Source organism: Calliopsis andreniformis, chromosome 2 (assembly GCF_051401765.1).
Source record: "Calliopsis andreniformis isolate RMS-2024a chromosome 2, iyCalAndr_principal, whole genome shotgun sequence".
NCBI classification, from domain to species: domain Eukaryota; kingdom Metazoa; phylum Arthropoda; class Insecta; order Hymenoptera; family Andrenidae; genus Calliopsis; species Calliopsis andreniformis.
Genome location: NC_135063.1, coordinates 6,180,353 through 6,204,484, shown reverse-complemented (window position 1 = coordinate 6,204,484; position 24,132 = coordinate 6,180,353). Strand labels below are relative to the sequence as shown.

The window sequence follows — 24,132 nt, the reverse complement described above, 5'->3', positions numbered from 1 at the left end:
TCATTGTACTGACTCAAAATAGCATGATCAATTTGTGGAAACAGTGACCATTCTATAGTCTTGCGCTATAGACTTGTTACTAGGGATGAGATTACCTGGGATGGTACGAAATTGTAAGAAATGACTGAAGCAGCGACGAGTTTATAACGATAGAATACTATATCTAGAAGCTTGTGTACATCGATTTGAAATCTACTGACGAATTTATCCATGTTCTACTTATAGCAAGTTACGAAATATCTAGTACTGTATATCGCATTTGTTTTGCTGATGTATCTGGTAGTTTTGATTTGAAGTGCTTTTTTTTTTTAGAAAAAGTTTGTTTCAACCCAACCAACTTTGAATGGCGCTCTATTTCTGTTGTAAGTCATTAACGTGGATATAAGCGCGTAGAATTTTCGCCAATCGAGAGAGTGGGTTCCTTAATACTCGTCTGCCGCGCATTTTAAGCCCTCGCAGGCGAGGGGGATCCATATCGAGTTCCTCCGCTAGGCCACTTCCGGCCCAGAGACCACACATCTGGGGATCTCTTGTTTACAATGTGGATCTTAACTCCAGAGATACAACGGGGATCCTTAAATTCTATCTTAAAAAACCAACGTTTCATGGACAATGCTATTTGGAACACAACAGAAATTTGTCTACTCGTTACGCAGAAACACGTTCCCTTTTTAATTACCGCCTAGAACAACGAGTACTGGAAGCCTGTTAACAGGTTGTTCTCCGCGTTTAATCTCGAGTAATAAATAATCGTTGTTGGCAGTCGCAGCGTTCGCATTGAACAGCGACACGTTGAACGTGCCAAATAACACCTGCAGCTTTCGTAGGTGGAGATCCATGTTTTACGCACTAGAGACTCGTTTACACGAAACCGCGTGGACTCGTTTGATCGCCGATAGAGAGGCTCAAAGTTGGGATAGCAGCGGGAACAGATACAGGTTTTCAGGCTTTTGTCCCGCCGCGTTGCAATCGGTCAAGAATTCAGTCATCCTTAACACTCATTTATCAAACTACTACCACACTAATCCATACATAGAAACTTATTTTCCTTCAGACGGGTAGGTGGTTCAAGCCTCTCAAATAATTGCTTTAGGGGGGAAATAAAACGACGTGAAAAAAAATTGCTTAAAAGAGTATAAAAAGTGCATCTTGTTTATCCTCCGAAAAAACGTAGCGTCGGTGCGACCGGTTGACTTCGCAGACGGCGATGCGTCATCGGACAGGTACACCTATCCTATACATGTTTGAATGTTCAACATCGCTTGCTTGTGTGTTACAGCCGTTCGAGCGGACCGGATGCGAGGCGGTAGGAACAAATTCGGCCCGATGTACAAGAGAGACCGAGCGCGGAAGCTCCAAATGATGAGACAACGGCAGCTGGCTCTGCAAACGATACGCGGCAGCCTCGGTGATCCATCGAACTATCCCTCCGCCGTAACGCCTTTCCTGCATATTAAACAGGAGATCCAAATACCTCAGGTCTCGAGTCTAACGTCTTCTCCAGATTCGAGTCCATCCCCCGCAGCCGTGGCCGCTGGTCTGGTCACGACACAGGCTGGCACAGGGGCCGGTCAGCATCAACTGATCGCACCGTCCTCCCAGCCAAACATTTCTGGCGGTAATCACCTGTACAACCTCAACCCTGGCCTGGATAGCAAGCTGTGGGCTGCCAACTCCACCACCCCCAGCCCCAAGGCCTTCAACTTCGGCGAACAGTCCACGCAATCGCACGGGGCCGCCGGATCCGCAACCCCAACCGTCGCCACGAAAACTAGTCCGATGATAAGAGACTTCGTGCAAGCGGTCGACGACCGCGAGTGGCAGGCGTCCCTTTATGGACTGTTGCAAAACCAAACGTACAATCAGTGTGAAGTGGACTTATTCGAATTAATGTGCAAAGTGCTCGATCAGAATCTGTTCTCGCAGGTGGACTGGGCAAGGAATTCGGTATTCTTCAAGGATCTCAAGGTTTGTAATCGTTCTTGTCGCGCGTATGTTTCAGAAGTGATAGAACTCAGAAAATGAAGTTTTTGAATTGCGATCACAAAGTGGTCTAGCAAATACGCTTGTATTCATTATGTGTAGAAATTCTGGTAATTAAACTTAGGAATTGTAGATTTTATTCAAAGGAATATTTAGAGAAAGAACTATAAATTATTTAGATAATGTTGACAGAAATATTTATTGTAAATAATGGGTAACTCTTCTTTAGATGAATTATTTAAGTAAGAACTTCAGTCGCATAATGTTATTATTCTTGTTAATACTATTTGTTTAGTACTTTATGTTCTTTCATGCTTGTAAATACTTTATTGTTTCTCTTGAAAAGATACCTTTTTGAGTTGTGTCACTTTTAAAAAGCATGTGCGTTATATTTTAGCATTGTTTGTTTTGTAATACGATCAAAAGATATTTTGCTGTTCACGGAAATGTGTTAACTAATTACAGACGTATAAAAAGCGCGTAGGTTGTCACTGGCAATACATTTGTGTTGGAGCGCAAAATATTTTCTGGTCAAGCATATCTTCGAAACGCATACTGGAGTCTTCCATACCAGACCAATTTCTATCTGTCTGAACTGTTTAAAAAATTCTGAATTCTCTCGACTATTTATTTTAACGTTAAGGAATTAAAATATTAGGAAAAGCGATTCTTTAGATTCTTAGATAATTTTATTTTATCAAATAAATATCCAATATACATTAGAAACTTATTGAGATCACACTTGTAAGATTCCAAATTTGAAAGAATACAAGAAATCGATTACTTTAAATCTCTGTATGAAAGTTCCGTTGAATGAACTTTAATCACAAATTTTAAACTGGTCGAAATCATTGAAGACGGTAAAAAGCATTTTATCACCCATTGCTTTTAATTTGTACCAAACATCGTGCAACTGATTTATACTTCTCGTTTACTGCATCGTTTTTCCTCTCTTTCTATATTTATAACTCCGATAAACTTTTCTTTATCTTTCTTTAATCCATTTATTAGCCCTTGATTTGCCTCTTAGCTAGCCCCTACATAAACTATATATAACTTACATTTTACTATGCTCTTCTTAAACATAACTTTCTACTATTCTTAGAAATGAAAAAAGAGTCCACAATTTGCCAACTCAAGGAACATCACTGACAATGATAAGTGTCAAGTTTAGCTTCGAAACGAGCGCTCGCAAAACCATCAATGAACTAATACTTTCAAAGATACATCAACTTACTCGATTCATCGCATCAGTAATATTGTTCAATGGAAACAACACGGCTACACATATTCCTCTGACAGTGAAAGGCGTTGCACGCATTTTCGCTCGAACAACTATTTTAAGCGGTAAATTTGACTCACAACGCGCGTTATCATTTAAAGAAGTTGTTGACCTACAAATTAGGGAACAGAGTATCTCTGAAAGCCTTGGTTTCTGGTCGTGCGTTTACAAAAGCCATTTTTGTTCGCTAATCTCCCCGTAAAATTCGTACTAATAACTCATTTACAATTCGCACGCGTCTAAATACGTTGATTAAAGACGTCATCCGTGTAGGTAGCAATATAGCAATGTTGTGTTACCGTTTTAGTAGAGCATCCGATCCCCGCGAAGGTCTTTCTCCTTCAATTACAAATGCTCCGTGGACTAGATACCAATTTTCTTTTCTTGTCGCGTCAAGAACGATCGGTACTCGTTACGTGAACGAATATTATCCGATAATAAAAATATCACGATTTTCAACCGTTCGTCGAGAATCTTTTCGAGAGAAGTCAGTTCTTACCGATAAATAACTCGTCGCTGGCCTGTTGGTGGTACGAGCGGGGATGTGAGGTAACCAACAGCATTGCACAATCACTGAATGATTTCAAGCATCGCCTCATATCTAGGTCATAACAAGATACGTTTCTGGGTTATGGCGGTTGCCCTAAAGCAGGCCCATGTTAATTATAAACTGCCTACTTAACCGATTATTTGCTTTTTATTGTTTTTCTTTATTCGCTTTTTTTCTACCCACTCTGCACTTGCAAAAATTAATGCCGTGGTTCCGTTTCGATGACTCCCGAGCTGTTGGATATGTTACGCGTTTTTCGAACAATATGGAATTCAAAAGCATCGCTTTTGCTACTTTTTTCGTTGAATTATATTTCGTAAAACTTCCATATGTCGAATTGTTTGTCCCTCTGAACGGATAAATTGTTTCGAATGCTACATAGTTATCTTTTCGCTGTTCGTTTCAATCTACTATTCAGACAGAGCGTTTGAGAATGTTTAAATATATTCAGAATGTAAATGTATTTAAATAAATTCCAATATGCTAGAGTAAAATCGTAGATAGTTCTACGTGTACGCATATCTTATAATTTATTACATTGTTCGACAGGTTGATGACCAAATGAAGTTGCTACAGCACTCCTGGTCGGATATGTTGGTGCTCGACCATCTTCATCAAAGGTTACATAATAATCTACCTGACGAGACTACACTTCCTAATGGCCAAAAGTTTGATCTCCTTTGTCTCGGCCTACTTGGAGTTCCTTCCTTGGCGGATCTTTTCAACGAATTGTCTGCCAAACTCCAGGAACTCAAATTCGATCTGTCGGACTACATTTGTATGAAATTTTTGATGCTGCTCAATCATGGTACGAATTTTCTTCTTGAAAGTTTTTCGATAATCATATTTATTACTATAAAATCGTATGTTTTAACTGAATATTCTTTTATTTTTGATATAAACAGAAGTCCGTGGACTAGTTAACAAGAAACACGTGCAAGAAGGTCATGATCAAGTCCAACAAGCTCTTTTGGATTACACATTGACATGTTATCCACCTGTAACGGTATGTTTTATCCATAGAAACAATTATTTCTTGCTCTTCTTTCTCTATGAGAGATATTTCGAACAGTGCTTTGATAAATACATTGAATTTTTGTATGAACAGGATAAATTTAACAAGCTGCTAGCAGTATTACCAGAAATCCGTGTGGTAGCGAGCAGGGGAGAAGATCACCTTTATCAGAAGCATTGTAGTGGTGGAGCACCAACTCAGACTCTTCTCATGGAAATGCTTCATGCTAAGAGAAAATGAAACGATAGATTCGTTTGGCGTCTTTGCCGTCAGTTAGTCTATTGCTATATCTCAAAAAACATGATAGAGCCCCTTACCGTCAAAGTGGACCTCAAGTACCTATTAAGAGCTAACGCTGCTTAGGTGTTGGACCAAGTTAAGGGGCCCTGGTTCAAAAGATACCTATGCAAAACAAATCAAGTATAGACGTACATACTTTACACACATATATATAATATATGTATTATAAAGTGTATCTAAATATATAGGGTATAACACTGACAATGTTATTGGCCAATATCATTGAATCTATGAGGAGACTCGATCTTTATTGCGTTATGATAACCATACAAAATGACTATTGTGGTGAACAATGTGAATTGAAATTGTATTGGATAATATGATTTTCAATGAAACTTTACTACAATTTTAATTTTTGATTGGAGGATTGGAAAATTGTATTAATTTGCTTTTTATATTCTTCAACAGACGTCTGCGTTTTAATACACATTTAATATTAAACTTGATCGTCTTGCAATCGTATGACACGCAATAAGATTGAAGTTGTTGTATCTCATAATATATATAGGGCTGTTAGTCCGTAACATTTTTAGTGATACACCCTGTATGAATATAATGACATATATTTTCTATATTTGATGTTGAAGTTTTAGAGATGTATCCAATGGAGAATTACTACCCCTGTTGGTGGGTAAAAGCGCAGGGAAACAGTAAGCAAGATGCCTTGAAAACAGTACAAAGGGTGGTTAACAAAATATTGGTCAAAGGGCAGGCAACTTTTGTCTAAATAAGTAAAGCTATTTTTCTAATACTAGAAGCGATTATTTTTAAGCATATACCACTGAAGCCTTGCTCTTATTTTGAACGAAAAGATATCCTAAATAAGTAACGAAAGAAAGAAATTGCCGACACTCCGGTCAATCGTGCTTCTGCAAGGGATTCAATGGGCATACTTGAACGACAGTAAAATTTCATGTGATATACTTATATATTATACATACATACGTATATGTCGCACGGCCACCTGGGCATCCTTAGAACTTCCTATGAAAAAAATCTGCATTTTGTCACACTTGCACACAGCAGGGCTACTATATTGTAAATACTAGTTAACACATTCCAATTATGTTGTAAAGTATAAATCATGTTAAATATGTAATTATAATATTTTGTGTATAGTTTAATGAAATAAATATATTTCTGTTGCTTACTGAGAAAAGAAATCATTAGCTACTTAATGTCTTCGCTAATTTTAGAATTTTAATTCATGTATTTCTCTTTATTATTTTTTCAAATAGGTGGCGGAAAAAGAAATAACCACGAAATGCGATATTTTATTATTGTATATTGTATCATAATAAAGATTCTGTTTAAGAAAATAAAAGAATCATTGGAGCAAGGTTTATGTGGTCCTACATATTATCTAGCGATTAATATTAAGTATATAAGATCAATATTGTCTTATCGCAGTTGTTAAATAGATAAATATTTACTGAATGTTAAGATAGCGATATCGAACGTAGTAATTTTTCACTAATAGATTATTATTATTATTATTATTATTATTATTATTACTATTATTATTATTATTATTATTATTATTATTATTATTATAATTGTTTAGTCAATAGTCAGAAACTTTTCAGTGCTGTGAAGGTTGTCTTTTCGACGCCTGTGGTATCTAAGCCATCGGTAATTACACGTGCTAGATTCGAGGCTCAAGTGTGGCAACAAGAACAGAAATCTTTGCTCGTACTGGTAGGCTGGTAGTACCACCCTTTGCAACTCCTACTGTTTATATCCTCTATCAATGAAGTACCTGGAGAAAAAATGCTATTTTACTACTTTCACTTTTCCACCGACTTCGTAATAAGATATTAAATATAGATGTAAAACAATTTGTTGATGTACGTAAAACTGAAAGCTCGATGCCACATTAGACTAAGAATATCGAGTATTTGAATCAAACCAGAAGGAGTAGCTGCGAGTATTACTACCATGAAAGAGTATATATACATACATATATATTTTCGAAAGCATGCATGTACTTATCGTGTGAGTAAAGATTTGTGTCCACGGTCAAATTTTTGAAACCTTCGATGATAGATACAAAATGTTAAATATTTAACGTGTTCCCAAATTTTCAAATCGCCTGGTTCTTTTAATCGAACGATCAGAAATAGTTTTAATTGTTATATTATCATTGGCATTGATTCTTTCAGATGCTCTTAAAATGAATTTACTTTTATTTAACTCGCATATGAATGTCTACCTCTTCGTAACTGTATTAAGTCTTACATTTTTACATTTTTAGTAAACCACATACCTCAGAATAGGCAAGCCCAGATAGCAAATTAAATGAAATGTGTGAATGTTACCTATGTAGACTTAAGAAGTCTACAACTTCTGTAATATGCGCAACGACAGAATGTAAAAGTTCCATTCGAGTATTGTACCCGTTATTTTCACGTTACTATTTTAGTTATTATTATGTTTATTCCAAATTAGATTATACTTGTACATGATATGTAGAATATATTTCAGTCGAAATTTAATTATTTTATCAACAAAACATTAAAATTATATTTAATTCTACGTTGCTGTTTGGGTAAGAACAAGTTAAAACTATGTAATATCTTATTTATTATAATTTGATATATTCCCAAGGCTTTTTGTAGAACATGTCGGTCTGATAATTTTGGAACAACAGAAAAGAATCACAAACAGAGTTATCTAAAATGAACGAAAATTGTCTTCTAACTACATCTCTAAATCGATGATCTTTGTATGTGTCCATCCTCTTTAATCGTCCGCTCGATTCTGTTACAACATGTTTATTGATAATTGTAACTAGGAAGTACGATAATAATGGTGTTATAAGCATTGTGTTAAATATGTACAGTTACCAATTATAATTGGCAAACAATCTAATTTAATATCGATGTGATTTTTTGATCCAATAAATAATTGGAATTAACATTTAAAAAAAGAACTATTATGCGTTGTTAACACTGCCATTAGGAGTTGGCAATTGTAAATTATGTAGAAAACAAAATGATTGATTGTAAATATATCTTTATTATTAACTAATAACTGTTCCTTTTTAGGATCAACAGTGCTATTTTTTATATATTATACTGATTGAACTCCTAAACAATAATATTTCCCTTATTGCACTCCTGTCTTTGGCATTATTGTAAAATACGTACGCGCAGTGTCTACAAGAGATGCGATAGATTTTCAAAGGAGAATAAAGGATGGTACTATGTAAATCATTAAGCAGACAATTTTCAAAAATTTATAAATAGTATTTCAAAACATTCAATTGTTTCTTTATATATACAAGTTATAATTTAAATGCGTTTATGTACAACACAAAGTTTATTATAATTTGTAACAATGGTGTCATTCGTGACCGAATAACATGTATATTAAAACATTTGTTTGCTTTGTACAAATATGATAACAAGATAAAAAATGCACAGTGGTTAATAAAGACATCAGCTAACTACTGCACTCAGCTTCATATTCTTAATTCACAATATTTGTATATTATGCCCTGTGTATTATATGTAAGGCATATTACCTAAATTCATTTAAAAAAAAACAGTGCCTCTACATTATCTAAAATCAAAATATTTGTTACACCTGTAAAAATGTAATACACTTTATATTCTTTTGACTTAGTTTTATGAGGCATTGTTTACTTAATTGTCCATAAAAAATGTTGAACATTAATGCAGTAATTCAGCATGTTTGTTAACTTATGCTTTAAAATAAATAAAATCTTTGATGCTTCTTTTGTACTATGACTGATTGAGAGCTACTGATGAAGTGTCAATGAAACTACAACCAAGGAATAACTTCCACATACACTAACAGTTTAACTATTAATGTGGATCAGATTTTAAATATTCCTCGTATGCTTTTTCATCCATTAGATTTTTGACTTCATCCAAATTACTTAATTCTACTTTGAATAACCATCCTTTTTCATAACAGGAAGTATTAACTAAGCCAGGTGTTTTTTCAACTGCATCATTTTTTTCTATCACCTTGCCACTGACAGGACTATATAATTCAGATGCAGCCTTCACCGATTCCAATGCCCCACATTCAGCTGTAAGAAAGAATTTCAATTAAATGGTAAGTAGTATGACTAAGCCATATTTTCCTACTTTAAAAATATATAGATAAACATTCTGACCTTCTTTTTCTATTACAGAACCAACATCTGGAAGCTGAGCATAAACAACATCACCCAATGCTTGCTGTGCATAATTCGATATTCCAACCATGCCTATGTTGCCATCAACTACTAACCATTCGTGCTTTTCTGTGTACAGTCTTTCTAAAAATAAAAAATATTTACAAAAGTTTCTAATCAACACACATAGTAGAAAATACAACTTTTATATTTATAAATTATAACAATATACTTCTTATCAATTAATGTATTTATGAAAAATTAACGACATAACTTTTTACATATTGTATGGGTAAATAAGTATTAATAACAGTATTACGAAATATATATGTTAATACACCTATCTAATTTTTTTTAAATTTTCAGATCAATTTTTTCAACTTACCGGCTTTAAGACATTGAGTTGTGACGATAGAACGCGAAACATTCAATGATACTTTTGAAATTGGAAAGGTGAGTAAACTTTCTCTCGAAGCACACTTAAATGTTCTGGCAGTATATTTTACCATTTGTGCAACTAGTTTTGCCATTTTCAATTTTATTGTGATCGATAGAAAAATAGTCCAAAGACTTAACCTTAATTATACTTATGTTGTCTGCAGTGTGCCGTCCTTGATCAAGTTCGTGAGTTTTCCGCGTTGCTGCCGATCGAACGAAAAGGCGCGGTTCAAATGAATGATTAAAAGTTTTCTCTATGAAGCAACGTATGTTCCTTGTACTATCGGTTACTCTTATCGCATAGAATATATTTCATCACCGTGTAATTCAAACCAACACGGAAAAATATAAGTACTACCATATGCATTAACTTCTTAATAAAAAATGCCAATCTCAACTGTAACAGATATCTTTCAAGTTTAGCAGTCACATTATTTATTATAATTATAAAAGGTAAATAATATTCGAACGCAAATGGATGAGTATTGTAGCACAATTATAATGAATACATCAATAATATTAGGATTTATAAACACAAGCTAAACTCGTTTGTACTAACTTTTAAACAAAATGTTTTATTTAAAATGCTTGAATACATAAATATATATGTGTGCAGGAGCAAGAATTAAACGTAAATAAATTTATACTTACTTTAAATCAAAATAAAATTGATCGTTTTACTTTGATAGAAATAAGATATTGTGTTTTTGATCGAGAAAATAATAAAATTTCAACAGTTTCAGAGCATGCATTACTGGACTGACGAGTCGGATCACGTGAGGTTAAAAGGTCAGTAGAAACATGTTTGGAAGATAACTTGCAATTTATGTTATCAAAGTTTACCAGTATCAGTGACCTCAGAGTTCAATGCAAATAATACATAAATTAAAACGTAAAATTCTATTTTAAAAATACTTATTGGACTATTTAGTCTTCTATCTTTCTCAATCAATCTAATATGTGTTTAATATTTCATGTTTTGTTGCAGCAGTTGTACTTTCTTTTTATGTACACTGTAATCTTTGACAACATAAATATTTCTTTTAGGGTTACACTGTTCTGTAATAAAATTTTTAAACATATAAATACTTAAACATTTTTTTACTAATTCAAAAAGATATTTATAAAGAAGCCATTAAATACTGTAGTTGAAAAGAATGGCGTTATCTGTTTCAATGACTTCACTGTTTTATTTTATAAAATACCACTATCTATAGCAAATAGTTTTTCGTAAGGAACTTTTAACGAAAGTCGTTATTCTATTATAAAGATACAATAACGTTAGTTTCTTGTCAAAATAAGTGATTTGTAGAAGTATTATATTATAAACCTATAGTATAAGAACGACCGTTAGGATTATGAACAGGTCTTGGAGTAGGTTTGCTGAGACACCACTCGTACCAAACGCTCTTAGAATTACATTGACGCCAAAAGTGAACGACTAGTTGATCTCCTGCTTTCAACTGGACTGGTTCCTAGTAATAAGTTTTATTAAATTTCAAATTTTTAAGAAGTAGTTGCGTAAGTAGATTCACCTTACCTTAATTGGGAAGAAGATAGGAAACCAGCTAAACATTTCAGGAGTATGCGTACTAGGTTCTATACTCAGCGTAGTATTTTTATACAAAACTGAATCAAAATATCCAGAAAAACCGTGTAAAACACAGTTCTGTTGCACTTCAAATGTTTTTGTCGCATATCTTGAATTATCGTAACCGTCTGAAATCATAATAATAGTACTGTAAATCTGGATTGTATAATATCAAATGCACAAGCATCTATGGACCTACTGACCTTTATTTGGATGTTTAAATGTGAACAGTGGCTGAGGATTAGCTATATCGTACTTATTTTGAAGGTGAACCACATATGGAGTTTCGAAATGAGTTAAGAAATGTTTGTCTTTGTCCCTACATTGCCTCAGTTCATTGTACAGTTTTGAAGACTGTACAGGGGCAATATATGATGTGTACGAGGTTGGTATACTAATGCCGTCATCTAATATAATTAAATTAGTAATAAAAGCAATTGTAACAATTTATTGATAAAAGCTTTAATGGAATGAACATATACCCTTTAAAAATTGTTGAACCCCATCCAAACACTCAGGAGAGAGTTCATTGTCACCAAAAGAACCAAGCAATTCAGATACCAAAATATCTGCTTTTTCAGGAGCATTCCATTCTCTCATATCACTAGATACGACTGTTACCTTGTCTTCCCACATATCTCTTTCAAGTGCCTGTAAGCTGTATGCACATAAAATTAGAAAATTGTAAACAAAGACTAATTCGAATCTTACGTATAGTAAGTGAAATCTTACGTTAATACAGCATTAGGATTTTTTTCTACAGCATACACTTTGATTTGTGCGTTTGCCATTCCTGCTGCATTCAAAGATGCATGAACAAGTGGTCCTCTACCAGCACCCACTACCATTACTACTCTGTAATAAAAAAAAGAGGTTTTATTTTCTTATTTACTTTTATAATCGCACGCAATATTATTATATATTACATTCTCTTTTTGTTGTCTTCTGCTTTAGATTGTATTGTAAGAATTGCCTCATAAATGGCTGTTTGATATAGTGTGTATTTAATAGGATCTTTTTCAAATACTTCATATGTTTGAGATTCAAGATTGTTCATGAGTGGTTGTAAAGGACATTGTAGATAGTCCTCATAGCCACGGGCAAATCTTTCATATAGTCCATCTGCTTGACATCCCTATGCAACATTATTAAAATTAAATAAAATTTCTCAGAATGATTTTTCAATACATAAAGGTAGAGAAAGATAAACTTATAAATTTACCTTCCACAGATACTCCAAGTAATTATGATAGTAACTAATATTTTGATACCGATTTGCTCCTGTGAGTATAAATTGTACTTCTAATGCAGAAAATCTTTTTATTAAAGACTGATGAGCTTTGCTTAATACAGGGTACCCCTTCTTATTTGTAATAAACAATGTAGTTGGTAAAATTAAGCATTTAACTGGTTCTCCTAACCACCTGTCAATCTTGGGATCACATTGATTTTTTTAGATTTAAATATGTCATGCTTTTGACAGTGTGTATAAAAAACAAAAATCTTTTAAGAGTACCTCTTCTGGATCTGGAAGATCATGACTCACAACTAATGCAACACATAACTTCCTATGATAATCACATATTATTCTAAAGGCATTCCACCATTCCCATGGACTTTCTACTGAATTACATTCTTGTTCTCTGTAAGAATAAGCTTGTTTAACTGGGTTTTCCATAGGTATTTGTATCCAAACCTACAATGAAATTAAGATTGCTACAAGTTATAAGTATATGATAAATAGTTATTATCAATGAGTATACCTGCAAAGTGCATGAGCTCGTTACTTGATCACAGATAATTCTAGCAAGATTAGAATTACTTTCTATCCCGTTCATCAACTTAAAAGTGACTCCTACAAGACCTAAATGGCTTGCTAAACTTAATTCCTGGATTAAAGATTGTTCACTATTTTTTTGTACAATAAGATTCTTTGAATCAACCTTAATATGCGGTGATATTTTACCAATAATTAAATTATTCCAATCTATAAAACAAATTATATAATTATATATACATAAAATATATATACATATCTTTTACATTAACATACCAGAACTGCACAAAACTAGGTCTGATCTGGTAAACGGACCAGTACGGTGTTTTGCAGCACCAGAAATAAATTCCCTTTTAAATAATGGGTGAACAAGTGGTACACACATAAATTCATACCTGTAAACATATTTCATAAAAATTTTTTGTACAATAAATGAATAAGAAAAGTTTAGTCAATTATTGTATCTTGTAACATACTTCGACGAATTTGCTGTGAAAAGGCAGTTATTTAAATCCGGCACAGCGCAAAAGTCAAGACCACAGGATACTGGTCTCTGATTTGTCATTATGCTTCAACATTAAACGTAAAAGTAAACCCCTAAAAGCATCACATGGATGAAGTAGCATTTAAAAAGCCTGCCACCATTTTGTTTAACAAACATACCGGTTGTTGCCGGTACAGTGTTAAAAAATTTTACGTGTTATTTAATTGTACTGAATGTCGTTATCACATTTTAACTATATTTTAAATATGAGTACCTTAGTAAAATTTATGGATCGGATTATGAATAAATTTTGAGCGCTTATGGTATTTAATTATTACAAATTATGGAGGTTCAGACGCTGCACGTGCGACAACACTAGTCATGTATACATGAAAGTATTTTCATGAAACTGCTTTTTTTTCCATAATCAGGAATTTAATAAAAGAAATTACATTGTTTAACTACTACAATAAAATATGATTGATTGATAAGTTATGAGTCCAATTATAAAATAATTTTCATTTATTTTTGGTTTTTATAAGCGATTACATAGAAACTATATTAGAATCTACTTTTAGAGGATTAAATAATGAAGTACAGATTTCTCGAATTAAAATTATTGGATGTATTTATTCAAAAAATTAATATGTAATTATTTTTTATGATTTCAAAAGTTCTTAATTTATTTGCAGGCAGTATTATTAAATTTACTAACAATTTTTGCCTTGTTTTAGGTAGGGGTGGAAAACTGACCAATGGGAAGCAGTTCTGTGCTTCAACCATCGACCATTTTGCACGCTACCTTCGTCATTCTGGCTCACAGTGGAAGAGTGGACGCTTGGTGACTCCATTTCCTTGAGCATTTCGTTTTCCCTCATTTTCTTGTGCCGCGATCGGATTGCTGCTTTTTCAGTAAGTAATTCCTTCATATAATAATTATAGTAACACTAATTGTGATTTCGATTTCGCAGCACGTTATTCCGATTTTATTCACATAAGATATAAGAAATTTTTCGCAATAATAGACGTTTACGAAATTCAGCAGTCAGTCACATTGCACGGCGTCGTTTGATATACGAAACATCATTCGAAAATTCTGCATTTAGCTGTATTTTTCGCTTTGTATTATATCCAATTTTATATTTTTGCAGAATATGTATATAATATTGGCATAGTTTCTTTCCAAATTAGAAATTTAATCGAATTTTTTTTTGCAAATTAATTGCCTCTTTGTAGCGGAAATAGACGCCGTTCCATATTCCGTTTATAAATGGTAAATGTATAGCATGAGAAGTATGAGATCGTACAATGAGATACTGCATTTGTTAGTAAACATTTCTACTTTAAGTTACCTTCAAAAACTTGAGTTTAATGAATTTACTATTAATAGAAGCAATATAATTTAAGATTATATAATTATAAATAAGATGTTAGAGTAATTACTCTATAATATAATTCATTTATTTCTATAGATAAAATGTCTTTCAACCGAGGAATAAAGCGAGATTCCTTTGGGAATCGTAATTTCAACAATCGAGGAGGAGGTGGTGCAGGAGGTGGTGGCGGTGGTGGAGGAAGAGTTGGTAACATGGGTGGAGGTGGAGGTGGAATGGGTGGCAACATGGGTGGTGGAATGGGAGGTGGAGGTGGAGGAGGTGGTGGAAGCGGTGGTATGAATCCATGGGAAGGAGGAATGATGCCTGGCAGAGGAATTTTGCCAACTCCGAATAATAATTTATCTTTGGCATCCCCCCAAGCTCAATTAGCAATAGCTAGTAATCTTCTTACGAATCTGTTGCGTAGTCAACAAGAAGCACAGCCACAGGTAAACATTTTTGTTTTGATAAATTAAGGTACATATCTTTGTTATTGATGGATAATATAAATGTAATTTTGCTATTATAGCAGGTACCATCACTTCTCAGCCTTGGCAATAATTTTTCTGGCCCTGGACCTAATTTTCCAAATCAGCAGAACTTTTCCTCTGGGCGTTTTAATGATCGTCCCGTAAGGCATCCCATGAAGAATCAACGACCTCAACCATATAAGGTACGAATATATGCAGACTTTATTTGATGTTTGAACATCATTTTAGTGGAAATTGTAAAAGGGCAATTTTTAGTCCACACTTTTTTTACATAAACAACACGAATTCTAAATCTCAAAATTTGATACTCTCCATCTTGTGTTCATTGATCGATTCATTAACGAGGCTATCAGTCAGTGGATGAAATACTATGTGGCTATCCTGTGAAATTACTAAGTTATATACACTTCTTACTGCCGGACTAGTTTTGCCACGCATGATTTTCGTAGGAGCATTAATTACCATCACAATGTCATTTCATTAAAAAGCACGGTAACAAGACGTGTATTGATTTCAGAATACAATTTCTCATTTTTAGTAGTGGAAGTTAACTGCGGTTTTATGCAGAAAATTTTAGCACAGACGGAGATATGTTTTCCCTCTGACTTGGTTCATTTATATTCTATCCAAGTCTTCTATTCGTCATTGCAGCTAAAATTGAGATGGAAGAATATTACTCATAAGTATTGATTGCAGGTTGCATTTTTCATTGATTTAACGTCTTCTTCTTGTTGATTATTTTTCATTGATCTTTATTGAACTGTGTTCAAAGGAAAAAATACGTATCTCATGATCAGTGTGATCATTATCTATACAAAGTTAGACGATGCGACGATTGTTTGCATCTTCAATTGTCTTATTACTATTTTCCTTTTCCCTTCCACTAAAACGTGGAGACACTGACCTTCGGTGTTCATTGAAACACTGAATACGTCCTGCTTCCGAATCGAGTAGTATATTTTTCTCCCTCAAAGATCCCAATGGTTGGTAAAACCAAACATTCGATTCGAGAAGAATCCCAATTATATCAGATACTTCTTATGACGGTTTGGTCATTTGACCTACACTTGACTAGATGGGCAATCGCGCCCGTGATGGCCCTGCTGGGCGACGTGGTCCATCTGCACAACAATCTCGTGCACCCCAGTCTGGCAGTCAGCGTATGAATGGAAACCAAAATCAACATCGCAACGATAAATCTTCTAAACCAATTCCTGCCTCTAAACAAAATCAGACTGCCAAAAAGGAACAGCAGGACATTAAGACCTCTGATAATGAAAAAGCAGAAGCACCTGTTGCAAAAAGGTAAGCTCCTGGCGATTGTGAATAGTTTCTTCAAACTTCAGTAAGTCTCATTCTGTCACCTATCTTTGTATGTACGGTGTTTCTTACGTATATACAGTATAATTGCTATAAAATCAGCATTGTGTCCTTTCTCTTGTCTGATTTTAAAGAAAATACATACAGATATATATAAATACATATGTCTATATAGTATGTTCAATATTCATTCCCCATATTAGTGATGTAACTCATGTTTTAAATTTAAATTAGTTAAAGTTCCATAACACTAGTATTTTATAATTATATAAAATGCGCTCCAATACACTCTTCTTTCAGTACACAATTACTCAATTTTGCTCATAACAATAGGCATTTTAAATGCGCTGTTATAAGAGGTTTGAATTATCTTCATTGAATGTAACACTACGCCCAATTTTTTTCTAGTTATCGACACAGAAATTTATGTGTACATGTATCTTCACTAAAACTTATTAAACAAACATAATATTTAAACCGTCTTTATGAGAAGACAAAATATAACGGTGTTAATGAAAGCGCGTAATTATAATAAAAATTGTGCATTTGTTTCCGTATTAGTGAAGAAAATGAAGAGTCTCAGGACAAGAAACACGATTGGAAAGATGAGAACAAGGAATCAGAAGACGTTGAAGTTAAAGTTGAGGAAGGTGAAAAATCACAAGAGGATGCTGAACAAAAATCTGAAGAGAAATCTTCAACAGAGGATACAGCTAAGGAAGGAAATACATCCAGCACAGAAAAAGATTCAAAGATATCCGGCAAAAAATCAGAAGCTAGACATGCTGAAAGTCGTTATGCAGAAGTACCGATGAGCCACATGTTTTGTCATATTTGTAATAAGCATATGTGGGATGGATACGTATGTATTTATGTTTTTATTCTTGTGTTGTGACTATTAATTTTAAAGTAGTCTATAAATTAATATCTTTATGGTTTCTCTTCTTGCAGTCCTTTGAAAATCATTTGCGTGGTCGAGCACATCAACTGATGATGGAAAAGTTAGACGAATCGTACAAATTAAAAGTAGATCTGATGAGGCACGAGTTAAGAGTAGCAGAAGAACAACGTGAACTTAGTTTGACCAATTCGAAACGTCGTGGAAAGAAAGTAAGTGCATACAAATTTAAATATTTAATGTTTTAATGAATGGATCATAACAGTTTTTGTATTCGTCAGGTTTCTGTGGATCTCAATGTGAGAGAATATTGTACAATGTGCGACTTAAACTTCTATGGTACTTTATCGACGCATAGAAAGAGTGAAAAACATCAACAACTGAAAACATTTTTACATCCAAGGTGTTTCCCTTGTTTGAAAGAATTCCCATCCCGTATTGAATATGACGAACATTGCTTGACACCCGCACATATGAAGAATGCTGTACAATGTGAAGAACAACGCAAAAATAAAAAGAAAGGTATATAAATGTAATTTAATTTTAAAAAAGGTTTAGTCTTATAACATTTTGCTATTACAGAAAAGCTTGCGAAAGGAGAAGCTGAAGTCCGCACTGTTGAAGACGAAGAAAAGGACGTTGGACCTGACAATAAAAACGAAAAGGAAGAAGATACTACAGGAGAACAGGAATACATTACAGATATTAGTGAAAATTTAAGTGAGAAGAAATTCAAAATACCATCTTATAAACATTGCAGACAGAATCAAATTTCTATTGGTAAGTATAAGCTGAGAAAATTTATATACTTTTCGCGTATCGTTTCCATCGATACATATTTCATTTATTTTTATAATTTTAGGAAAATCCATGATAAAAGAAGTTCAGGGATTCTACTGTGAAAAGTGTAGAAGGTTTATGTTATTAGCTGATGATATGAACGCTCATTTACGTAGTATTACTCACTATCGTAATTTCGTACAAGAAGTTAAGTCTTTAACCTCGAATACGGAACAAAATGCTGAGCAAAAACCTACAGAAAAGTCAGAGGTATACCTTCTAATTATTTATAGAATCTCTTACTATATACTGGTATAATACAAAGATTTGTTCGCTAATTTTGTTTCCTTTTTTTTTCATAGACAAATGAAAATGCCGCGGAAAATGATAAAGATTATGAGGGAAATTGGAAACGTCGCAAAGTTGCTCATTCTGAAAATGAAGATAATGGAGAAACGAAAGAAGCGCAAGAAAATAGCAACGAGAGCGGAAACGCACAGAAAAAAGCTGATGGGGATGAGAAGTATGATCCACTTGAAGCTGACGCAGAATCTGAGGAAGAAGAAAATCATGGAGCTGAAAACACTAGTGAGCAGATCTCGCAGAGTACTCCAAATGCTCAAGATAAGAAGACACCAGTCGATAAAATGTGGGCTGATATTGATAATGACAATGATGCAGAGATAGGTAACTTGATCGACGACGGGGACGAGAAAGAACACACTGACCATGAAAAGTCTGTGCAAAAATTAGATCAACCTAAGGAACAACAACAAACTCCAGAACGAAAATTTGTAGCACGTCGAGGTAGAGGTATTGGCGGGCGAACTCCTCGATTACCAAGAGCTCGACGATAAAGTGATATTTGTTCCAAAACGTAAGCTTGGATATAAACATAAAGTTCATAAGGTACTTGTCCACATATCTGTGCCCGTATCTATTTCTATGCCTTCAGATTGAAATTGTTTTTTAAAAAAAGAATTTTTATCGACATGTAATCTTACATGTTAATAAGTAAACTTGAATACAAAAAATAATTCCTCAATTTATATATGAAAGTTCTGCTTTTATAAATGGTTTTAATTCGAAGGCATAAAATTAAGTACGGGCACAGAAATATGGACAAGTAACTTACTAACCATTTAGTATCACATTATGCTTAAGTACCATCAGCTTGTTTGATTTCTTCAAGAAAGACAAACTTCGAGACAGTTTCGTGCAAGATGGGTGCCGGGTTAATTGTGACTTGTAGTGAATTTTCTCTAATACGCTCTTCAAAACTAATTTTTATATAATAATTTTACTACTTTTATTTATTTATTAGGTATGTCTAGCTGACAACGAATACTAACACATAATAAGTTAAAAATAAATAGAATATTATACATAATGGATTAACATAAAGCAGGATAAAAATAATTATATTCTTAAATTCTTAATAAAAAATTTATTCTTATGTACACAATACAGCTTTTACAATATTTGCGTGTGTTGCAAACATATGCTCAGTCAATTTATGAGTTACAAATAACTCGGCATCCGTCAACGGAAGATTAAAATAGTTCTACTTTTTATTAAATTTCTTAACACGGAATATGTTAGAAGGTACATAATAAACATGGTAACGATGATTATTATTATGTGATATGTGTTTATCATATATGAGTAGAATATATGTATCAGTATCATTTTATGTCATTTTCGTTCATAGGTAAATGTGTATAAATTGATCATCAGTTTATCCAAGCTTATAGGATAAAACTTTTTAATTATTACGTATAATGAACTGTAGTGCGTACAGATTCTTAAACGAAATATATAGATTTAAAGTTCAAAGAATAAAGTAAGAAATTATATCCCTATGTATTGATACCGATTGTCTTATAACTATTCTATATCTGAAAGTACTACTAATATTTGAGTACTTGATATATGTCAATGGTTTTTTAATGTAATAACCATAATATGAAATTACAAGGTTCATTCCTATTACATATGTATTAATGAGGAACCCAAGAATGTCTTGCAATTAATGATATTAATACAATGTTTTATCCGGCTTATGCCTACTTGTAACAAAATAGGTATTATCGAATTTGGTGAGATCAACACAGTATAATATAATTTTACTTATAATAAAAAATTTTACTACAGGATATGTATCTTTTATGTAGCAAGCAATATACTGTAAAAATATTGATATGCAAAATGTATGATTATCAACAATTGCCTTATAAAATATCGAAATCTTTGATTCCTGAAGGTAACATGCAATTTATTATCTTTATATCTTGTTATTATGTCTATGCAGTAATTTAACTCATTGAAGTGAAATTTATATCCATTACAAAATTGGCTCTTCCAGTTGTGCAATGTGTTTCAAAACATGCTGTAATTTTCGCTGTGTCTTTAATAATTTTTGTCTATATAAAGATCATGAAGAATATAGTGATTGTTTATTAAAACGAACAATAAAAATGACATTGTATTTTTAAAATCATTTGAACATATTTTCATTCCAACATTGGGTACACTTCTGTATTAGTATTGTAGAAAACATGAAATAAATAATACAAAAACTAGTAGCTTCTTTATATCTTTTTACATTATTTCTGTATCTTATACATTTAATTTTTTTATGTCAAAAAATTACAGGATTCTTAAGTGTGTTTTAATGATTTAAACAAACATCAATTCATGAAGTAGAAATGCAGAAAATGTAATTATTTACATTTAAAATATATAGAAGTATAATAAAAATGCATAAGTATTAGGAATAAGGTTAATCCATTGAAAGATGAGTTGCTAGAAATTCATCAACAGAATCTGTATCCCATTTATGTATGTCTAAAATATCTTCAACTTTATTATCTGCATCTAACAGCTTAATTATTGGATCTAAACCTCTAACATATTTTATTTGTAAGTTCTTGTATTTACTTGGTCGATCACTTTTTATAAAAGCTGAAATGGTAAAGATATATATGAGTAAAATATCATTAGCACTATTATTTTAAATTAGTACATTTAACATGCATATTATACTTTACCTTGAATTTGTGGATATGCACCAAACTTGCATGTGCAAACTTCAAGAATGGCACGTGGATAACGTTTTGAACCTGATGCATCATAATCATCATCTTTTAAACAACACTGTTTGCAGTTGTCCCTATTAACAAATCACAAGTTGTCACTACATATGTTATCAAAGACAATTTATACATGGATTACATTAGTTTGTATTTATATTTACTTGCCATATTTCTGTTAAACCGCGTTTATTAAATTCTTCACACGTGGAACAAAGCAAATTAGCTTTATTAAAACCCAAACTTTTACAATCGTCAGCTGAAAATTCTGCTGTTACAATATTTGCCTGTAAACAATATTATGGATTTTTAAATACATTTGTAACACCAACCTATATAAAATATATGTAATCATTTATTACAAGTGTTAACGTAAACTGCTCAAAACCCAGATATTATCAGACTTTTTCATGTATTTAATTAGGTTTAATAGGTTAGGTAAATAATAGTTAAATTTTGTACCACGAAAATAAATGAACATAAATGCAACAGTGTCATAAAATCCATTGTACTATATCGCATATGGTAAATACATTGAAAAATAATTTATTTTTATATGAACAATTCCCACGTATACACATCCAAGTTACACGCAACGGGCAACCAAAGTATACATTGGTGCAGTGATGCTACAATCGTGAGACATGAGACGTGGGACGTGGGACATGGGACATGGAACATGGGCCACGTGGCCAAATGGCTTACCCCTACTATGACCATCCATCGCACTCCACATAAACATAATCCTACTCCTACATCTTATCCATATACGCTGTTCGACGACGAACCCAAAAGAGCTGTGCAATTTGAAAGTGTTAATTTATTGTAAGTGTAAGTACGTCATAATATCATACAACAACGTTGAGTAAGAAAATTCATTATTTATTTCGTATACTAGCTTGACTATTTATCTAATTATTATTACGATTACTATTTAATCAAAAATGTTACATACTCTTGAAGTAATCGGTTCACATGTCTGTCCCAAAAAAAGTATAAATACCCCGCACGACCGCCACTTTCCTCAGTCGCTTTGAAGATCTCGAAGGGTGTGGATTCCGCCAACTTAGAGTGGGCCGTGTGGGGCGATATCAAGCATCTTATGTTTAAAAATCGAATCGTAAGTGAGTTTAGCTTTATATGTTCAGTCCCAACAAAAACACTGTTAGTGCAAAAATATGCAACAAGTACATTCCCAAAAATGGTGGTTATTTTGAACTAACAAATTATCAAATACGATTCTGATCTACCGACCATCCTCCATTACTTTCCTGTATTCTGTACCATCATACATTACCCTTCATTGTATGCTACACCACTTAATATGATCAACACTATCTTATAATACTAACTATATAATCCTACATTCCTTTACGTTACGTAAAACTACTTTACAATACATTACGTTACTCAACACTTCTTTACACAAACAAGTATTATATGAACATTACTTTCAACACTAGAAACGACTACTCCACAGTACTTCACATTATTCCATACTATTCGACACTACATCACACTATTCCACATTAGTCCACATTAGTCCACACTATTCCACATTAGTCCACATTAGTCCACACTACTCCATACTACTTCATACTACTTCACACTACTATACGATAGTTCTCACTTCTCCACACATTTCCACACATTTCTACACAACTCCACACAACTCCACACAACTCCACACAACTCCACACAACTCCACACAACTCCACACAACTCCACACAACTCCACACAACTCCACACAACTCCACACAACTCCACACAACTCCACACAACTCCACACAACTCCACACAACTCCACACAACTCCACATAACTCCACACAACTCTACACAACTCCACACAACTCCACACAACTCCACACAACTCCGCAAAACTCCACACAACTCCACAACAACCTGCACAACTCCACATAACACAACACTACGCCATATTACACCATCCATTTTAGAATTCCTCTAAATACAAGTCCTGCGAAGCTAGGACTTCTGAGACAAAAATTGTCTTTTTTAAATATTGCCCCTCGCGAAAATGGGAATAGACAGGTGGCGCCATCTAGCGGTGAAAGTAGGAACTAAAATAAGAAATTTTATTTTTAGTTCCAACTTTGTCCGCTAGATGGCGCCACATGTCAATTCCGAAAATGATCTGCACGAAAATGGGAATTGACAAGTGGCGCCATCTAGCGGTGAAGAACCCGAACTAAAAATAAAATTTCTAATTTTAGTTCCAACTTTGTCCGCTAGATGGCGCCACTTGTCAATTCCGAAAATGCTCCGCACGAAAATGGGAATTGACAAGTGGCGCCATCTAGCGGTGGAGACCCCGAACTAAAATAAAATTTCTAATTTTAGTTCCAACTTTGTCCGCTAGATGGCGCCACTTGTCAATTCCGAAAATGCTCCGCACGAAAATGGGAATTGACAAGTGGCGCCATCCAGCGGTGAAAGTTGGAACTAAAATAAGAAATTTTATTTTTAGTTCCAACTTTGTCCGCTAGATGGCGCCACATGTCAATTCCGAAAATGCTCCGCACGAAAATGGGAATTGACAAGTGGCGCCATCTAGCGGTGAAAGTAGGAACTAAAATAAGAAATTTTAT

General features: G+C 33.5%; 5 protein-coding genes across 9 annotated transcripts in view; 2 read left to right on the top strand and 3 right to left on the bottom strand.

Annotated features, from left to right (window-relative positions):
• Positions 1 to 5,080, top strand: part of Ftz-f1 (ftz transcription factor 1) — an 82,037-nt gene extending 76,957 nt beyond the window's left edge. For all 3 annotated transcript variants that reach the window (XM_076392882.1, XM_076392880.1, XM_076392879.1), the window contains 4 exons: positions 1,280 to 1,968; positions 4,365 to 4,623; positions 4,721 to 4,821; positions 4,924 to 5,080. In XM_076392882.1, coding sequence (XP_076248997.1) covers positions 1,280 to 1,968; positions 4,365 to 4,623; positions 4,721 to 4,821; positions 4,924 to 5,070 — 1,196 coding nt within the window. In that variant the 3' untranslated portion in view covers positions 5,071 to 5,080. The remainder of the gene's footprint in view (positions 1 to 1,279; positions 1,969 to 4,364; positions 4,624 to 4,720; positions 4,822 to 4,923) is intronic.
• Positions 5,081 to 8,428: 3,348 nt separating this feature from the next.
• Positions 8,429 to 9,917, bottom strand: Ppl (glycine cleavage system H protein, mitochondrial). Of its 2 annotated transcripts, XM_076390721.1 has the most exons (4): positions 9,663 to 9,917; positions 9,278 to 9,421; positions 8,945 to 9,190; positions 8,429 to 8,718 (listed from the first exon to the last, which is right to left on the bottom strand). In XM_076390721.1, exons 1-3 carry the CDS (start codon positions 9,805 to 9,807, stop codon positions 8,961 to 8,963), a joined length of 519 nt encoding a protein of 172 aa, XP_076246836.1. In that variant the 5' UTR covers positions 9,808 to 9,917; the 3' UTR covers positions 8,429 to 8,718; positions 8,945 to 8,960. The 2 variants fall into 2 exon arrangements, with proteins under 2 accessions (XP_076246836.1, XP_076246828.1); XM_076390713.1 differs by having other exon boundaries at positions 8,429 to 9,190.
• Positions 9,918 to 10,280: 363 nt separating this feature from the next.
• On the bottom strand, positions 10,281 to 13,940 carry Csul (protein arginine N-methyltransferase 5). Of its 2 annotated transcripts, none has more exons than XM_076390691.1 (12): positions 13,842 to 13,940; positions 13,560 to 13,680; positions 13,360 to 13,478; positions 13,070 to 13,293; positions 12,823 to 13,002; positions 12,529 to 12,738; positions 12,233 to 12,441; positions 12,039 to 12,161; positions 11,789 to 11,964; positions 11,510 to 11,713; positions 11,256 to 11,434; positions 10,281 to 11,190 (listed from the first exon to the last, which is right to left on the bottom strand). In XM_076390691.1, exons 2-12 carry the CDS (start codon positions 13,646 to 13,648, stop codon positions 11,038 to 11,040), a joined length of 1,866 nt encoding a protein of 621 aa, XP_076246806.1. In that variant the 5' UTR covers positions 13,649 to 13,680; positions 13,842 to 13,940; the 3' UTR covers positions 10,281 to 11,037. The 2 variants fall into 2 exon arrangements, with proteins under 2 accessions (XP_076246806.1, XP_076246814.1); XM_076390699.1 differs by lacking the exon at positions 13,842 to 13,940 and adding an exon at positions 13,747 to 13,759.
• A 462-nt stretch (positions 13,941 to 14,402) lies between these two features.
• Positions 14,403 to 20,686, top strand: Pep (Protein on ecdysone puffs). Its single transcript, XM_076392027.1, has 10 exons — positions 14,403 to 14,479; positions 15,040 to 15,392; positions 15,473 to 15,616; positions 16,510 to 16,739; positions 17,316 to 17,616; positions 17,706 to 17,864; positions 17,934 to 18,174; positions 18,235 to 18,432; positions 18,515 to 18,702; positions 18,795 to 20,686. The coding sequence occupies exons 2-10, from the start codon at positions 15,045 to 15,047 to the stop codon at positions 19,287 to 19,289; spliced, it is 2,304 nt and encodes a 767-aa protein (XP_076248142.1). The 5' UTR covers positions 14,403 to 14,479; positions 15,040 to 15,044; the 3' UTR covers positions 19,290 to 20,686.
• A 151-nt stretch (positions 20,687 to 20,837) lies between these two features.
• LOC143187857 (selenoprotein F) lies at positions 20,838 to 22,151 on the bottom strand. The gene is made up of 4 exons (XM_076392030.1): positions 21,987 to 22,151; positions 21,693 to 21,811; positions 21,483 to 21,604; positions 20,838 to 21,396 (listed from the first exon to the last, which is right to left on the bottom strand). The coding sequence occupies exons 1-4, from the start codon at positions 22,044 to 22,046 to the stop codon at positions 21,215 to 21,217; spliced, it is 483 nt and encodes a 160-aa protein (XP_076248145.1). The 5' UTR covers positions 22,047 to 22,151; the 3' UTR covers positions 20,838 to 21,214.
• Positions 22,152 to 24,132: the final 1,981 nt, after the last annotated feature.

What these genes read in the sequence shown, in the direction of transcription:
- Ppl (XM_076390713.1), bottom strand. Translation starts at nt 9,807, where the DNA reads ATGGCAAAACTAGTTGCACAAATGGTAAAATATACTGCCAGAACATTT. An exon ending in AACTCAATGTCTTAAAGCCG is followed by an intron (nt 9,422 to 9,662) that starts GTAAGTTGAAAA and finishes TTTTATTTTTAG; the next exon opens with AAAGACTGTACACAGAAAAG. An exon ending in TTCTGTAATAGAAAAAGAAG is followed by an intron (nt 9,191 to 9,277) that starts GTCAGAATGTTT and finishes TCTTTCTTACAG; the next exon opens with CTGAATGTGGGGCATTGGAA.
- Csul (XM_076390691.1), bottom strand. Translation starts at nt 13,648, where the DNA reads ATGACAAATCAGAGACCAGTATCCTGTGGTCTTGACTTTTGCGCTGTG. An exon ending in ATCTTCCAGATCCAGAAGAG is followed by an intron (nt 12,739 to 12,822) that starts GTACTCTTAAAA and finishes TGTGATCCCAAG; the next exon opens with ATTGACAGGTGGTTAGGAGA. An exon ending in GAAGACAACAAAAAGAGAAT is followed by an intron (nt 12,162 to 12,232) that starts GTAATATATAAT and finishes TTTTTATTACAG; the next exon opens with AGTAGTAATGGTAGTGGGTG.
- Pep (XM_076392027.1), top strand. Translation starts at nt 15,045, where the DNA reads ATGTCTTTCAACCGAGGAATAAAGCGAGATTCCTTTGGGAATCGTAAT. An exon ending in AACAAGAAGCACAGCCACAG is followed by an intron (nt 15,393 to 15,472) that starts GTAAACATTTTT and finishes TTGCTATTATAG; the next exon opens with CAGGTACCATCACTTCTCAG. An exon ending in AGCATATGTGGGATGGATAC is followed by an intron (nt 17,617 to 17,705) that starts GTATGTATTTAT and finishes CTCTTCTTGCAG; the next exon opens with TCCTTTGAAAATCATTTGCG.
- LOC143187857 (XM_076392030.1), bottom strand. Translation starts at nt 22,046, where the DNA reads ATGCGATATAGTACAATGGATTTTATGACACTGTTGCATTTATGTTCA. An exon ending in CGCGGTTTAACAGAAATATG is followed by an intron (nt 21,605 to 21,692) that starts GCAAGTAAATAT and finishes ATTTGTTAATAG; the next exon opens with GGACAACTGCAAACAGTGTT. An exon ending in TGCATATCCACAAATTCAAG is followed by an intron (nt 21,397 to 21,482) that starts GTAAAGTATAAT and finishes TTACCATTTCAG; the next exon opens with CTTTTATAAAAAGTGATCGA.